The sequence below is a fragment of the Neophocaena asiaeorientalis genome, unplaced genomic scaffold, assembly GCF_003031525.2.
Source record: "Neophocaena asiaeorientalis asiaeorientalis breed wild unplaced genomic scaffold, Neophocaena_asiaeorientalis_V1.1 scaffold594, whole genome shotgun sequence".
NCBI classification, from domain to species: Eukaryota; Metazoa; Chordata; class Mammalia; order Artiodactyla; family Phocoenidae; genus Neophocaena; species Neophocaena asiaeorientalis.
In genome coordinates, this window is record NW_020175066.1 from 593821 (window position 1) to 609699 (window position 15879).

Genomic DNA, 15879 nt, shown 5'->3' on the forward strand with positions numbered 1-15879 from the left:
GGGGGGGGAGGTGAGCTGTTTCCAGCAGGTGAGGGCAGGAGTAGAATTAGATAAAAAATACAGCTGGAACCTGAATTCTCCAATTGCTGCTGCTTTTTCCCTCTGGCTGCCAGCCTTGTAGTAAATTCTACTGCTTGGTAGGGTGGAGAGAATTAAACTGCATTTTTTTCATCTTTTAAGAGTGATAACGAGTTTGGTTCAGGTGGGAGACTTAGCAATATGTGACTAAAATGAGATGTTTTATTAACTCTGGCTTTCTGGATTTTCTTGCCCAGGTAGCTCAGATAATCTGGAGGTCGTGTTGCCAAATATTACATGAGACAGACACATTTATACTAAAAAAAGATTCGTTTTTATCTAAATAACGTATTCAAATTATTCCCATTTCACCAAGCATCTGTATTTTATTTGGCAGCCCTACCCAGAGTTTAATTTTCACAGATTGAGACTTCCTGTCTCAGCACAGAGAGCAAATTGACCTAATGCAGTGGTTCTCAAAGTGTGTTCTCTAGGCCACTAGCATCAGCGTCTCCTAGGAACGTGTCAGACATAAAAGTTCCCAGGCGCCACCCCAGACGTGCAGTCAGAAACGCTTCAGATGGAGCCAGAAGATCTTTGTTTTGACCACTCTACCGGATGATTCCAATGCAGCTGAAGTTTGAACAATGCTGGCCGGGTAGCTAGGGGCGCAGACTCTGAGTGAGACCATCTGAGTCCAGATCCTGACATTGATACTTACTAGCTCTGTGGCTTTGGGCAAGGCCCTTCACCCCTCCATGCCCTGTAGCTCCTTCCTAGGGTTGTCTTGAGGATTAAATGGTGTGAAGTACCGAGAACCGTGTCAGGGGACACTAACCGTGTCAGTGTCATTCTCTGTTCTTCCCCGGTTCTCCGTCCTGACCTGCCTTCTCTTTAGTGTGTGTTGATGCACATGTGCCTTTGAAAGTAATTCTTCCTCCCCACTTGGAAGGTGGCGAGGGAGCTCTGGCAACATCCATCAGTATTTTAGTACTCTGTGCTTTGCATTAGCCGGGCATGAGTGTCACAGCATTTTCTGGCTCGAGGAGCAAGGGAAGTCGGGTCAGGGAGGGCAGCTGACATGACTGGTGAGCTCGAAAAGCAGGAATAAACCCAGCTTCACCGCACTAGCAACTGGTGTTAGCTGTGCTGAGAGTAGATGGCAGGATGCTTAGCCAGCACTTCCAGTAAGAGGGTCTGTCAGGAGCCCAGTAATCAGATGCAGGGCTGAGCTAATGAGCTTAGTGGAAACAATACGTTCTTTTCTTAGAGGCTTCAGACAGAGAGATTATTGTTATTCCCCAGAATGGTACTCCCTAGGGAAGATAGGATCCACGTTGTTCACTGCTTCATTATTGGGGGTGTGGGTTCCGGGATGGGGAAAGGGGCGTCCAGAGAAGCCAGAAGAGGCCAGGCTAAATTACGGCTGCAGCACGTAAACTGATTTGTGTCTCCTTTTCCTTTTTTCCTATTCTGTTCTGTTGTGGTTTTAAGTAAGTCTGTAGTTTTATGACATTAAAAGGAATGATCAACTAGTTCCCAGCTTTGACCTACAGACGAGTGACTCTGGCCCACATTTGCGTGCAGGCCGGCTACCAGATTACCCAGCAGAGGCTGCCGATCGCCGTGAATGGGAGCTTGGTGTACAGCGTCTGTGTGGGGAAGAGGCGGAGTCAGATGGTCACCAAGACAGCGGGGGTCAAGCAGATCCAGCTGGAACAGGACAGCGGCAAAAGCCTCCATGACAGCCTGCGGTCCCAGACGCTCATTGATTTGAATAGAGCGGGTAGGCTTGGAGAGTCCCCATTTTCCTTCCTGCCACTTCCCTTCCCCTCCAGAGTTTGCCCAAACCAACTGAGGAGACAGGCCCTGGAGCCTGACTAATGGCGATCGGAATATCAGTGTTGGTGTTGGCAGAGCTGCTTAGAGAGCCGGGCTAGGACTGTGGTTTCTATGTACTTGCAACTAACCCACCCCTAAAACGAGACAGCGTCGCCGCCTAGTCACAGACCCAGCAGCTTGACATCTGAAGCAGACATTAAAAGAAAGGAACCAAAGTTAAAAATCCAAAAGTGTGGGGAAAGTGAAACGATTCAGGGCCTGTCAGTGCTGCAGGGTTTTCCTAAGTTTCAGCCTGATGTATCTGCGGATCAGACTGGAGAGCTCCAGTCAGACTGACTCTGCCTCTCTTTGGTAGGGGTCGGCCTTCTGGAAGTGGTCCTGGAGCCTGACATGTCCTGTGGAGAAGAGGCGGCTGCAGCCATCAGGGAGCTACAGCTGATTCTTCAGGCCCTGGGGACCAGCCAGGCGAACATGGCAGGTAGCAGCCACAGAAGCAGTGCCCGCCTCTTCCCCATCTCCCTTTCTACTCCCGGGCTCTCTCCTCACTGGCGTCTTATTCTCTGCAGCAGCTACAGTGGGGTTGTTTGCATCCTTTTCTCAGCCTTTTCTACCTCAGGGTTTTGGGGTTTTTTCCTTAGAATTTTCCTTGAATTTTTTTCTGAGCCCCCAACCAAAAATAAACACACAAACAGCGGCCCTGCAGAGGTGCTGAGCCCAAGAGTGTGAGATTAGGAGTCCAGGGACTGGAGGTGTCCTCCTGGCCTCTTGCATCAGGATGTTGTGAGAATTAATAAAATAATATGTTTGAACAGCTTCATCGTCCTCAGAAGACCCTGTGTGTATGCACAGTAGCTCTTAGTTTGTGAGTTCTGTGTGGGCAGTGCTTCATTGCTACTGGATGCTTTTCCTCTGGGTCTCTTTCCGCCTTTTATAGAATTTCCATCCAGGTAAGCTGAAGCCAGATTGTATCGACTACAAACCAAGGTTATGATTTCACAAAACTTTAACTTTGAGATAAAGTCTGAAATTCAATAGAAATATAATAGGAAATTAAACAGAAGAAACAATGTGAAAACTTGGGATCAAGGAAATTATACATTTTAAGTGTTTGCAAATTGGATACAAAGATCACAAGTTTTGGTCAAACCCAGTTTCTTCATAAGCCTTTCCTAGCACTGCTTTGCCCACTCTTACATCCCTGAATGCCCGTCTCTCCCGTGGTTTTCCCCTATTTTCTGTTCCCAGGGGCTTTTAAAAAAACGTCTGCCACTCGCAGAGCACTCCCTGACAGCATGGAAAAAGGGTGCAGGTTCTGCATCTACAGTGGTTAATCCATCTCTCAGTCCAGTGGTGTACTAGTCAGGGTTTTCCAGAGAAAGAGAACAAATAGAATGTGTGTGTGTGTGCACGTGTGTGTGACATGTAAAGAGATTTATTATAAGGAATTGGCTCATGTGACTGTGGAGGCTGAGGCGTCCCTGAGATCTGTAGTCATCAAGCAGCAGGAGAGTCAATAGTATAGTTCCAGCTCAGGACTGAAGGCCTGAGAATCAGGAGAGCCAAGGACATAAGTTCCAGTCTGAGCCAGAGTCCAAGACAAGACCAGTATCCCCGATCCAAGGCAGTCAGGCAGAGACAGCAAATTCCCCCGATGCCAAAAACTCGACCTCTGTGCGCTGGTGCCAAATCGAATCTCAGAAACAGAGTTTGGGGTGAAGTAGAAAAGAATAGCTTTACTCCTTTGCCAGGCGGAGGGGAACACAGTGGACTCATGCCCTCAAAACTGTGTGTCCCAACCCAGGGGGATTTGGTGAGGAGTTTTACAGCAGTGGTTCAAGGGCTGGGTTGCTGATAAGGATCAGGGTGTGTGCAGGGCCTGCATTCCTTTAATCTGGTCTCCTGATGAGCTTCTGTGGTTCTTGAGGCTATCACATCATGACCTTCTCTCTGGAATGAAAAATGCTTCATCGGGTAGTTAACATCTTCCATTTGTTGGAGGTTTTAGTTCTGTAAAGAGCTCAAAGATAGTGTTATGTGTATCCCTTGAGGGGGAACCAGGACCTGCCCCAAGGCTGCACTGTTGTTTCTTGACTGCTTCTCCCTTGTCTCTGCATCCTCTCCCTTCCCTGATTAGCAATTGTATGAACCTGCCCTTTGGAACTCAGGGAAGGTCATGGAGGCTGGAATCTGTTCTCTACAAACAAGAAACAGGGACACAGAAAGGCTTCCATGTCCAGGAGCCCCGCAGGGTCCTGCTTGGCTTCACCCCCGCTCTGCCTTTTGTTCTATTCTGGTTTTCAGCGGATTGAATGAGGCTCACCCACGGTGAGCAGGCAATCTGCTTTACTCAGTATATCAATTTGAATGTTCATCTCATTCAGGAACACCCTTACAGACACACCCAAAATAACATTTAACCAAATATCAGAGCATCCCTTGGCCCCGTCAAGTTGACACAAAAAATTAACCACTGAACATGTCACAGAGGGTGCCACTAAGTACCATTGGTGGGGATGATTCATCTCCCTGTCGGTTTATCATACCATTTACCGACCCACACGTTTATTCACGTTACAAAGGGACTTCAGAATCTGTAATGCCACATTTGTCACATAGGACATCTAATGGGCAACAAATTGTAACATCAAAGCCCTGGTACAAGTTGAATCTAGAGATGGAACCTGCCAGTTTGCTCTCTTCTTTAAGCGAAAGTCTGGAAAAACACAGCCAGCCACATGAGTTTGAGCGGAGTGCTCTGTGTTAGAGCAAGAGAATTCTCCGTTGTAGAATGGATTGGCTCAGGCTGTCTTTTTACCCACAGAATAGAAATGAAATGTGGGCAGATTGGATAGTTATCCATTTATGCACTGTTGCTTTAAAGAAGTTTTATTATTCCATTCTTCTTCAAAATAACTGATTCCTACCAAACCTATGGAATAATAAACAGGCCACCTGTTAGCTGAGAAATAGTCCCATCGGGTCCTTGCCAAGAGATAAACCATAACAGTGAGAACTCATCAGGCAGTGACAGCTGAGAGGGTTCATTAAATCTCATTTGTTGTGACACTTTTTGTTGCTTTTAAATACAAATCAGACAGCTTTGCCCCCAGCACAGCAGCAGAGTGGCTGATGTTGTCCTGAAGTGCTCTGGGTAGTGAAGGTCTGCCTGGAGTCTGCAGGTGTCCAGCTTTTGGTGCTCTCAGCACTTTATCAGCCCAGGCCCCTTTCCCATCCTTCTGTCCCACCACCATAGGCCACTGTGTCGCCACTGGAGAAGGCAGCCTGGGAACCAACGGAAGGCTGCCCTGGAGAGCACCAGTGGACCCCCAGCGTGCTTTTGGAATGAAACTTAAATTGCTCCGGGCTGTGCTTCAGTGAGTTCCTGATAGTTTTGCTAATGAGCGTAGACTAGCTCAGCTTGGGTTCCAGAAGTCACTTCCTTCTCAGGATATTTGCCACTGTTGAGACCCTCAAAGCAGTCTGCTGAGTTGAATGTGTACCAAAGTATATAGATACGCTAAATGTTTCCAGCGTTGTAACATCTGCCGGTTTGAACATCGAGTATGTGCTCATCAGTTCACTAAGCATTTTTAAAATTAATTTCTTGTCTCATTTAAACTTTATGACATTCTTGAGAGATGGGTATTACTGTGCCTACTGTACAGGTGAGGAGTTGAGGCTTCCAGAGGTTGGGTTATTTGGCCAAGTTGCACAGGGAGTGCCCGAGCCCGGGTGTGTCTGACTTCTGGACGCCTTCCTTTGTAAGCACTGTCATCCCGCTTCCTAGTGCCAGCCATGACAGTGTCTCCGCTGCTGTAGATAACAACCTTGAGGGCTTCCCTAGTGGCGCAGTGGTTAAGAACCTGCCTGCCAATGCAGGGGACAAAGGTTCAAGCCCTGGTCCGGGAAGTTCCCACATGCCGTGGAGCAACGAAGCCCGTGTGCCACAACTACTGAGCCTGCTCTCTGGAGCCAGCGTGCCACAACTACGGAAGCCTGAGTGCCTAGAGCCTGTTCTCCGTGACAAGAAAAGCCACCGCAATGAGAAGCCCACGCACTGCAACGAAGAGTACCCTTGCTCGCCGCAACCAGAGATAGCACGTGCGCAGCAAGGAAGACCCAACGCAGCCAAAAATAAATAAGTTAATTAAAAACAAACAACCTTGGGAGCTGGGTTAGCAGAGTGTGAGTGCTGAGGACACCGCAGGCCCAGACCTGGATTGGAATCCTATCCTACCGCTTCTAGCTATAGAAACTGGGCGAGGTATTTGACTTCTGTGAGCCTCCCTTTCCACACTTGTGAAACGAGTCCCTAAATAATTGTATGTGGAAAGGGAAAGGAAGAAACCAAAGAGGAGAGGAAGTCATCCAAGTCATCAGACAGAGTTGGGGCAGCAGGGTGGGAAGAGCAGGCGAGGGCTGGCCTTGTGGAAGAAAACCTGGAATACCGTCTTGGACGTGTCAAGTGTGAATTGCCTAAAGGACGTCTAAGTGGATGTGTCATTAAAGCTCTGCTGTAGGGAAAGAACGTGGTAATGTGCATAAAACGTATCACAGGTCCTGACAAATAGCCTGTGCTCATGCAATGTCAGGTGCTTCTATTGACAACAATAAGTAGAATCACCACTCATTGTGGATGAATAAACTTTGTGAAATATGTTGGATAAAATTGAGCCACATTATATATTTTACCTTATTTTTTGTCAAGCCCTGTTATTTAAGTTCTGGAGGGTATTCAGTGATCAGAATGAGACAGCTTAGTAGACTTTCTCACTAAAGCTTCAGGCCTCTGCTGTTTAGAGAAACAGTTTTCTGTCCTGATGTTATATTTCTGATGTGTGAATGTGTTTAAAAAAAAAAATGTGACTGCACCATATCACTGTGCTCAGTAGTACAGTTTTTTCGTTTTGCTGTTACAAATTTCTACTTCTAGAGGGTGGGAATTGAGCTTGATAACGTTCTTGTGAAGGCCCTCCCCCAGTGTTGCAGAATGCATTGAAGCAAACATGACTGTGAGGCTTTTGTGGACTTGAGGCAATTTACCTTAATTTGTTTAAAAGGTATTTTGTCTTCACTGGGTAAATGCCTTTTGTGAGTGTTGGATACTGTATTGGAATCCAGGCAAGTGAACTGCCTTTCAACACTGCAGGACACTAAATGAGTCCCCTCAGACATCTATGGAGTGCGGTCTTCTCTGGGAGAGACTGAAACTCGTGCTTTTATTCCTTTTCCAAATTAAAAGTCTAAATTGTGAAAGATGGTTTTATTTTTAAAAGCAGGAGAGGTCCAATTCAGGGTTCTCAGGGCTCAAAAAAAGTTCTCTCCCAAGTATCGAGGTTTGGCTGGGCAGAGCTCAGCATACTTGGGAAGTTTTCCTTTGAGCTGAATGGGCCTTTCATAGGATTCAGTAGATTAGTCCTATTCAGACAGAACTTTAGAACTTGTCGGGAACCTACTGTGAGACCAGTCTGCTTACTCGTGGCTCAGGAAAATACCAAGGTATGAACTTATCGAACAATTACCATGTGCCAGAGGCAGCTCTAGGTTCTGAACAGAGCAGTGAAAAGGACATTGTTCCTGCTACCTAGAGGAAATACTGTATTCACGAGGGAGACAAATACACTAACAAATAGAACAAAGTAGTTACAGTGGTAAGTGCTTTAAGGAAATACAGAGGGTGCCGTGATAAAGAATACATTGGATGGTGAGGGCCTCTGCAGAGTGAGCCGAGGCCCCAGCCCCAGGGAGCTAGAGCATCCAGGAAAGAGCCCAGGCAAAGTCCCTGAGGTGAGGAAAACGTAGAGTATATGCTTGGAGGTAACACGGGTGGCAGAAGACCACTGTAGGGGAAGCGCGAGGAGCAGGGCAATGCGGCCTCAGGTCAGACTGAAAAGGTCTGCGAGGGCTAGATCACCAAAAATGATAAGAAGTTTGGATTCCATTCCAAGGGCAGTGGGAGGTCAAGGAAGGGCTTTTAAGCCAAGGAACAACATAGTCGGATTACCGTTTTGGAAAACCGCCGCGGCTGCTCCGTGGAACGTGGGTTTCAGAAGGGTATGAGTAGAAGCTGAGCCCAGTTCCGAAGCTTTGGCAGTAGTTCAGGTGGAGGATGGTGCTCTTCTGGACAGGGCTGGTGTCGGTGAGGATGGAGAGAGCAAGATGGTGGATTCGAGGTGGTTCTTAGAAATAACAGGATTTTTGTTAACAGGCTGGTGTAGAAGGCAAAGAGGCCGGAAGAAGTCAAGGAGGCTTGAGGAAAGAGGTGGCGGTGCCATTTGCTGACATTGGGAAGATGAGGACAAAGGTGCATGTGTTGCAGGGGCAGATCCTTTAGTTTCAGAAACTGAAATGCCTGGGCCAGCTCCACGTGGAGATGAAGTAGGCGCAGAGGTCAGTGTGGATGGAGTTCAGAGGAGGGTTTTGGCTGAAGAGAGAAATTCAGGAGTTATCAGAGCTTGGATGGTGTTTAAGACCATATACATTTACAGAGAGAGTGCAGGTAAAGAAGACAGTCCTGAGTCTGGATGGGAACAAATGACAAGGACATGGAAAGTGTCCAGGAGGTAGGGGCCAGCTAAGGGTGAGTAAGGTCACAGCAGCCGAGGGAGGAAGATGTTTCAGGGAGGAAGCGTTGGTTGGTAGGTCACATGCCGCCGAGGGCCGGCGTATCCAGTGAGGGGAAGACACAGCGTGTCCTGCATCCGTGGGATTTGGCAGCCAGGGGTTGATGGTGACTTTGACAAGGCATTTTGCAGAGAGGTGGGGACAGAAGCCAAGCTGACGTGGGTGTAGGAGTAAATGGGAGGTGAGCTCACGGAGATGAGACGCCAACAAACAATCAGTACTTGTTTGAGAGGATTTGCTGAAAAGGAAAGCAGAGCAGTAACAGCAGAATGATGAAGAGAGAACTGGGTTCAAGGGAGTGGGTCTTTGGGGTTTGTTTCTAGTGAGAAATACTGTTGATTATGGGTACACATGCATAGAGGGAATGCTGAGGAAGAGGGTTAAGGAGTGCTGTGGGAGAGAGGAGAGAACTGAAGGAGTGATGTCTTTGGGAAGGCAAGAGGGGTGGGAGTTTTAAATCTGGGCTCCATTCCCAAGGGCCTTCCATCTGGTCTCAGAGAAAAGACTAATTCAAAATAGACTACAATCGTGTGCTCTACTGATTGCATGTATTCTGATAGCTCCGAGGAGCCACCAGTGGAGGCCGGCCTACTGATGAGGGTTTCCAGGAGGAGAAGGTGGTACCACTTATGTGGGACCTCGAAGGATGAGCTGAGGTTGAAGGAGGGACAGTAACAGGGATGACGAGGGCCTGTGGGAACCAGCGAGCAGACAGAAGCTTCCCTGATGGGAGGAGGCTTTCTCAGGGAATGAGCAGCAGGAAATGCGGGGTGCATCAGTCAAGACCAGACGAGGGCTCTTGCATACCAAGCAGAGGAGGTGGGATGACCCAGTGGGAGCCAGCTGTGCACTTGGGAGTGGTGCAACCGTCCTGTAGCAGGATGTGGCCGGAACCGAGCTGGAGTGGGGGGGGGGCTGGGCCAGGAGGGGTCACTGGGTTGAAGGTCAGGATGGGATGCGGGGGCTCAGGCAAGGATGGCAGCCGTGGGAATGGAGAGGAAGTGACAGCTCTGAGGGATGTCTAGGGGAAGGAGCTGACAGGATCTAGTCAGTTAGACTACAAAGGGCCAAGAAAACAGAGCAGCAAAGGATGCTGCAGGGTTCCTAGACCAAGAGTCTGATGATATCAGGAGTCGTTGGGACTTCTTGAGATTCAAGGAAGCACGTGATGTCCTAAAGGGGCTATGGGATTTTGTAGAAATGTGAGAGGTCCGTGCTGGAGACATAGAGTAATTTCTGGGCTGAAAGGCACCCTCCAACGTGGGTGGCCGTTGGAGCAGCAGAGTGGGAATGACAGAGACCTGTTACAAGGGTCTCTTTTTCTTGGCATAGAATATATTTGAGCTATTTTATTATTTTAATATGCTTTTGCTATGAAACCTTGGAAAAGAAATTGCTTTCTTCAGCCCATCGACACATTCCTCTTTGGCAGATTCTTTTTTAGTTCAAAGACTTGCCTAAGAAAAATCAAGCATTTTGTCTTCCCCTGTTGTTCTGTTTTAAATATTGTAAGTGGAATTGGAGAACAGAGAATTGGGGCCTTACCTTGTGGGGTATAAAATGTGATGATTTCTTATCTTTATCCCTCTTTGGCTTGAGATTTTGCCTCCCTCTCCCCCTCAAGAGCCTCTTGGCCCTCTCCATAAACCACCTGCTTCCTTAGGGATTACTGTTCCCAAAATGGGGGTGTGGGTTTGCAGGGTCAGAGAAGGTTCTCCCAGGATGGGGATGGCCCCCTCTGAGTCCCTCCCCCACAGACCGTCCCCTTCATAACAGCACTGTCTGTCTGCTGCGGCAAACAGCAGTCAGGAAGGATTCCGAGTCCTGTTTACAGAAGGAAGAGATCATTACAGTACCTGGAGGAAGGACGAGGGGAAAAGCCCAGGTTTCTGGCTCTTGCCCTTGAGCTGTAAATTCTCAAGGACTCTCTTATAAATCTCCCGGAATCACTGTTGGAAATCCACATTCCATTGGAGAGCAGTGTAGGGCTATCACATGATCATTTCTGAAGCCTTCCCCCCCAACCCAGCTCTGACACTTTGAAGAACACTTCGGAATAAAACTGCAGGGTAAAACTCCATTTTTTTTTTTGCGGTACGCGGGCCTCTCACTGCTGTGGCCTCTCCCGTTGCGGAGCACAGGCTCCGGACGCACAGGCTCAGCGGCCATGGCTCACGGGCCCAGCCGCTCTGTGGCATGTGGGATCTTCCCGGACTGGGGCACGAACCCGCATCCCCTGCATCGGCAGGTGGACTCTCAACCACTGCGCCACCAGGGAAGCCCTAAAACTCCATTTTTAACAGTGTTGTTTTTCTTATTTGGCATGAAAGGAATTAGATTTCCCAAGCCAGTATATCCAGAATTTCTCCTGCCTTCTGCTTGTGCACAAGTGCACAGAAATATACACACACACATACACACACACACCCTCAGATGCCTTAGGACCATCATTTTCGCAAGTGGGCAGAAGTACTAGCCATGAACTTCAGGACCAACCATACTTCCTCTGAGGTTAGGCTGCTGTAACTAAACAGCAACTAGAGTTAGATGTTGCTTGCACTCTCTTGCCTTAAAAAAACCACAATTGCCTCGGAGAATTTCTAAAGTGTTGTCTTTTTTCTTTCCTTACAGAGGGCCAGTTGAGAGTGGACGCCAACATATCTGTGCATAACCCTGGGGAGCCTTTGGGCGTTCGAACCGAAGTAAAGAATCTCAACAGTGCCAGGTTTTTGGCCAAAGCTATAGGTGAATGTCAGCTGTTACTCCTCATATACTTCTTTGTATCAGTTATCTGTTGCTGTGTAACAAGAATCCCCCCCCCGCAACTTAATGGCTTACATGATAACATCTCAACTTCAGAGTTTTGTGGCTTGGGTGGGTTTTCTACTTGTCCTGCCTTGGCTCATTCATGTGGCTGTGGGGAGCCGGCAGCTCTGCTGAGATATACAGGGTCCAAGATACCTCACTCACGTGTCGCAGCCTTGGTGCTGGACGTCTGCTGGGCTGCTCTACCCACGTGGGCTTGCTTCATTCACTTGCCTAGCCCAGCCCTTCTTATTTGGTGGAGGGGGCACCCCAGGAGGATGAAGGCAGATGCCTCAAGGCTCTTGAGTCATTAGCTCTAGAACTTGCACAGCATCTCTTCCAGCACATTCCATTCAAAGCAGGTTGAAGAGGAGGGGAAATAGACTTTACCTCTATGGGAGGATCTGCAAAATCCTGTAATGTACCACATTCCTTCTGACCAGACCGAACTGTATAAAGTCGTATTTGTTCATTATAGATGGCCACGATTTGACCTAATTGGTCAGTATGTTTTTCTGCTTTTTACCGTTTTAACTAATAGATTGCTTGGGCCTGTGTAATCAGGTATTGGTCTTGTTTGTTCACATTGTGGATCTTTCAGTGTGGACAAATGTATACTAGTAGTTAAAATCGAACAGTTGAGCAAGATCAACATCTAGGGTGGTCCATAGAAGTTGGTATCTGTGAATGTGAGGGGAAGACATCTCAGACGAATGAAAATATTCTTTAAAACCAAAGGTATCTAGAGAGGAAGAGAGGAGGGAGGAGGTGGAGGTTAAGGCGCACCCTTCAGGGTGCACAGAGAACGGGACGGATGAATGTGGAGTCACAGCCAAAAGGTTTAGTAGCATCCTGGGTATTAGAAGGAACACAAAAAAGATTTTCTAATCTTGTATAAAACTTCATTATCCTGAACCTAAAATGATCAACTAGCCTCAGTGAAGACACTTTGAGTCTACAAGTTTTCAGGAAAAAAGCATTAAAATGGTCAAGGGGATGACTTACAGGAGAGGAAGGTGTTGGGGAAGGTCCCCGCGTGAAGACAGACTAACGATGGTGGACTCTTCTGCCGGTAAAAGGAGACGCAGTCCATATTTCTGAAGCCATGATAGGTTTGTGTTAGGGAAAACCCTCCAGCTCAGGTTTGTGAAGGGGAAGCTTGGAATGAACAGAAAGAAAGTTCCACTTCACCTTGTAGGTGATAAGTGTTCTGGAACTCATTATTCTAAGAGGTGGTGATGGGAACCTAAAAAACAAGATTTTAGGTAGATTCATCCCTGATGACTTACGATGGAGACCCCTGCCTGATTTTGGCTGTCCCTAACCTGTTATCTTATGAAGGACCCTTTGGAGTAGTCTGAGACAGAATTCTACCTGTGGTCTGACTCAGGCTGGAAGAACCGAAGCTTTACTGTTATGGGCTTAATTCTTCAAGCCTGTAATTTTTCTACCCCATATTTCTCCCTACATCACGCCTTTTAGCCATCCTCTTCGTGTTGCTGCTTTTTATCAGCTATGATAAGAGTTTGGATTTGGGCAAGGGCAGGTGGTACATGTTGGGCAGGGAGTTGAGGGGGGAGGGGAGGCTAAAGCTGTTTTCATAAGGAAGCTTAGCAACTGTGGCTCTGCTTTGCTTACCACTTCTGCCTTGTTGGGTGGTGAGGGAGTGTGGCATAGAGCAGTGGCTGTTCATCATTTGGGGTCATAGATCCCTCTCCATATTTTGGAGAGAGGGTCCAGAATTTTTATTCTGGACCCTCTCTCCAAAATATGTGCCTGTGCACACATGCACGTTTGCATATAATCTCAAGAGGTACTAGAACCCCTTGAAGGCCACCCATGGATCCTGCGATAAAAACTCTTGATAAGCAGCGATCTTAGATCTGGGGTCATTCTGCCTAGATATTGGTCCTAGCCCTGCTTCTGCCACGTTTTGTAGCCTGTACTGGGTTACGCAATCTCTCTGAGTCTGGGTTTTCTCAAAAAGTGAAGAAGCAGAGCTTCCTAAAAGGCCCTTTCTAGCATGATTATTCTATGACGGCAGCAAGAATAAAATATAGCATCTGTGGGAAGAATTATAAACAACTCCCTTGATTAGTTTTTGACATAAAGATTGAAAAAGATGTCTAATTATTGCTAAACTGGATGAAAGGAATCAAAATATGATACTAAACTCTTTTTTTTAGACTATGAAATTCAGAGGCAAATCAATGAACTCGAGAATGGAGGTAAAATCCTGAATGAAACTCGCTCGTTCGATTACAAGCTGGGGTGAGTTTGCATGATAGCATCTTGAATACAGGTAGGTGGGGCTCCAGTCTGGGCTCACCGCAGACCAGCCATGTCACCTTGGAGAAGGTACTTAGCTTCTCTGCACTTTGCTTTCCTCATTAGTAAAATTAGGAAAATACGGTACTCTACAGGGTTGTGATATGCCTTCTAGGGCTGGTAAGAGGTTTCACCTGACTGCCATCAGACTTGCTGAGTCTTAAGTCCTGGCACTTCCCTGGCTTCCAGCTTACCTCCTTTGTTCCAAGAATTTTTACTTCCTTAAATTCTATCAGACCTAAGTTCTGCCAATTTAAGCTAGAAGTGGAAGAAAGCTTAGAACTGGTTGTAGCGGTGTCTTTTTCTGTTTAGATATCTTTGAGTCTAACTTTCTGACTCTGAATTTTGAGGATTTTATACACTTAACAGAAGACTGGGGAAAAAAGCTCAAGAGCCTAGAGTTTGAACTGGTTAAATGTTGGAAACGTTGAAGCAATTTCTTTTCTGTTCTTTTTCTTTAATTATCATGCTAAACATTTGTCTTTCTTTAATATTATTTCTGCAATGTATTCATGAAAGTGTCTCCCAAGGAAGGCTGAGGAGCTTGAATCCCCTGGGTTCCCTATTGGTAGGGGAACCCCTGTCTGCATCTACACTAGCTGACGCTGCATGCAGCGTTTTTAAAATGTTTTCTCATTTAACTGTCACAGGTGCACCGTGCCGATGAGAGACAAAGAAGGAAAACAAGACTACAGGTGGTTACTCCTCTTGTCAAAACACCATTCTGTATTTGGGTCATATTCCAAATCCACTGACAGACCAACATAATGATCCTAGATTGCTTTTAGGAACCACTTTTCCTTGTTGTTGTCGCATAATGGAAAATCTAGGCTTCCTGTTTTACGTGTACACTGAGAGAAAGAGTATTTTCTTGATTTGGTAGCCTTGGAGTACCTTATTTGACAGGATTCAACAGCTGGAAAACACTTGTTCACTCACCTGTGTGTCAGAGTTTTCATAATTGAGCTAAGAGGATGGCAGTTGTGGGGTGGGGCCTAGGCTGTTCTTATTCTCATGTTCAGTAATTAATGCAGTAACACTGAAGTTCTGTGAGAAGGTAGAAAAAAGAGATGTGTGTTAATGGCAGTTCCCTTCAAACCTCAGGTGATGCTGTTTAACACATTAGACCTCATTTGAGATCCAGAAATAAAGCAAATAATAAGAATAGCTTCCAATAAATTGAGACTTTTGTTTCTTCCCAGTTTAGCAGACTGCAAAAATTAAAGATTTAAGCAACAAAGTGGTGGGGGTTGGCACTTTCCTTTGCGAAGTGCAGGAAGAGGTAAGAGTAGCCATTGCTGTCAATGAGGAACAAATATAGCATCGAGATTTAGGAAAGACAAAGCTCACAAACCCTTAGAATGCATGTCACCTCGAGGACTCCTCTTGTGTGTCTGTCAGAGTCACCATTGTTCTAATTATAGTGATCCCTCTAGGTTCAGTCTGTTCTTCCTAAGAACTTCTTTGTTTTCCATTGTCGCCCCTACTCTGTTTATGCTGCTTTCTCACTGAGCGTGGAGTTTGCTTTTAGCACAGCCAGTGGCTTCAGCTCTGTCTCTCAGGTTAACAGATGGGATTCAGGAAGCCTCCCTTTGGTTTCCTCTTGCCTTCAGAAGTCAGACTAATTCATAGCACAGGTTTGGCATTGAGGTGATGGGTTGCTTGCCCTTCTGAGCTATTACCTTGGAGCCACCATTCTGCATTACCCTGCTTTTGCATAAGCCCTTTGACAAATATGGGCAGAGAGAAAACGTTAGAATAGAACAGAGGGAAGGACATCTTTATTTCACAAGAGTATATGCAGTGGTGCGGCTTCCACATTTTTTAAAAAATTAGTTGACCTTTTTAGAGCAGTTTTAGGTTTACAGCAGAACTCAGTGGAGATTACAGAGTTCCCATATACTCCTTGGTATGTGTCGTATCCCCCCACCCCCGCCCCCCGCCTACATACACACAGAGGTTCCTCTGATAACATCTTGCATTAGTGTGTAGTGTGGTACCTTGGTTAAAATTAATGAACCAATATTGATACCTTATTATTAAGTAAAGTCCATAGTTTACATTAGGGTTTGTGCTTTATGTTGTCCATTCTGTGGGTTTTGACAGATGTATAATGACATGTAGCCACCATTACAGTGTCATACAGAGTAGTTTCACTGCCCTAAAAATCCATACTCCCTTTATTCATTCCTGCTTCTCCCCTAGCTTCTACATTTTATTTAGGCAAAATCCATTTATTTCTTGCACTTCTCAAGAAAGAAA

The 15879-nt window shown here is 46.5% G+C and overlaps 1 protein-coding gene across 1 annotated transcript in view; it reads left to right on the forward strand.

The window, feature by feature from the left end:
* GATB (glutamyl-tRNA amidotransferase subunit B) overlaps positions 1 to 15879 on the forward strand; it is a 74962-nt gene that overhangs the window by 29237 nt on the left and 29846 nt on the right. The window contains exons 4-8 of the mRNA XM_024764057.1: positions 1606 to 1804; positions 2216 to 2338; positions 11116 to 11229; positions 13476 to 13560; positions 14268 to 14312. Coding sequence (XP_024619825.1) covers positions 1606 to 1804; positions 2216 to 2338; positions 11116 to 11229; positions 13476 to 13560; positions 14268 to 14312 — 566 coding nt within the window. The remainder of the gene's footprint in view (positions 1 to 1605; positions 1805 to 2215; positions 2339 to 11115; positions 11230 to 13475; positions 13561 to 14267; positions 14313 to 15879) is intronic.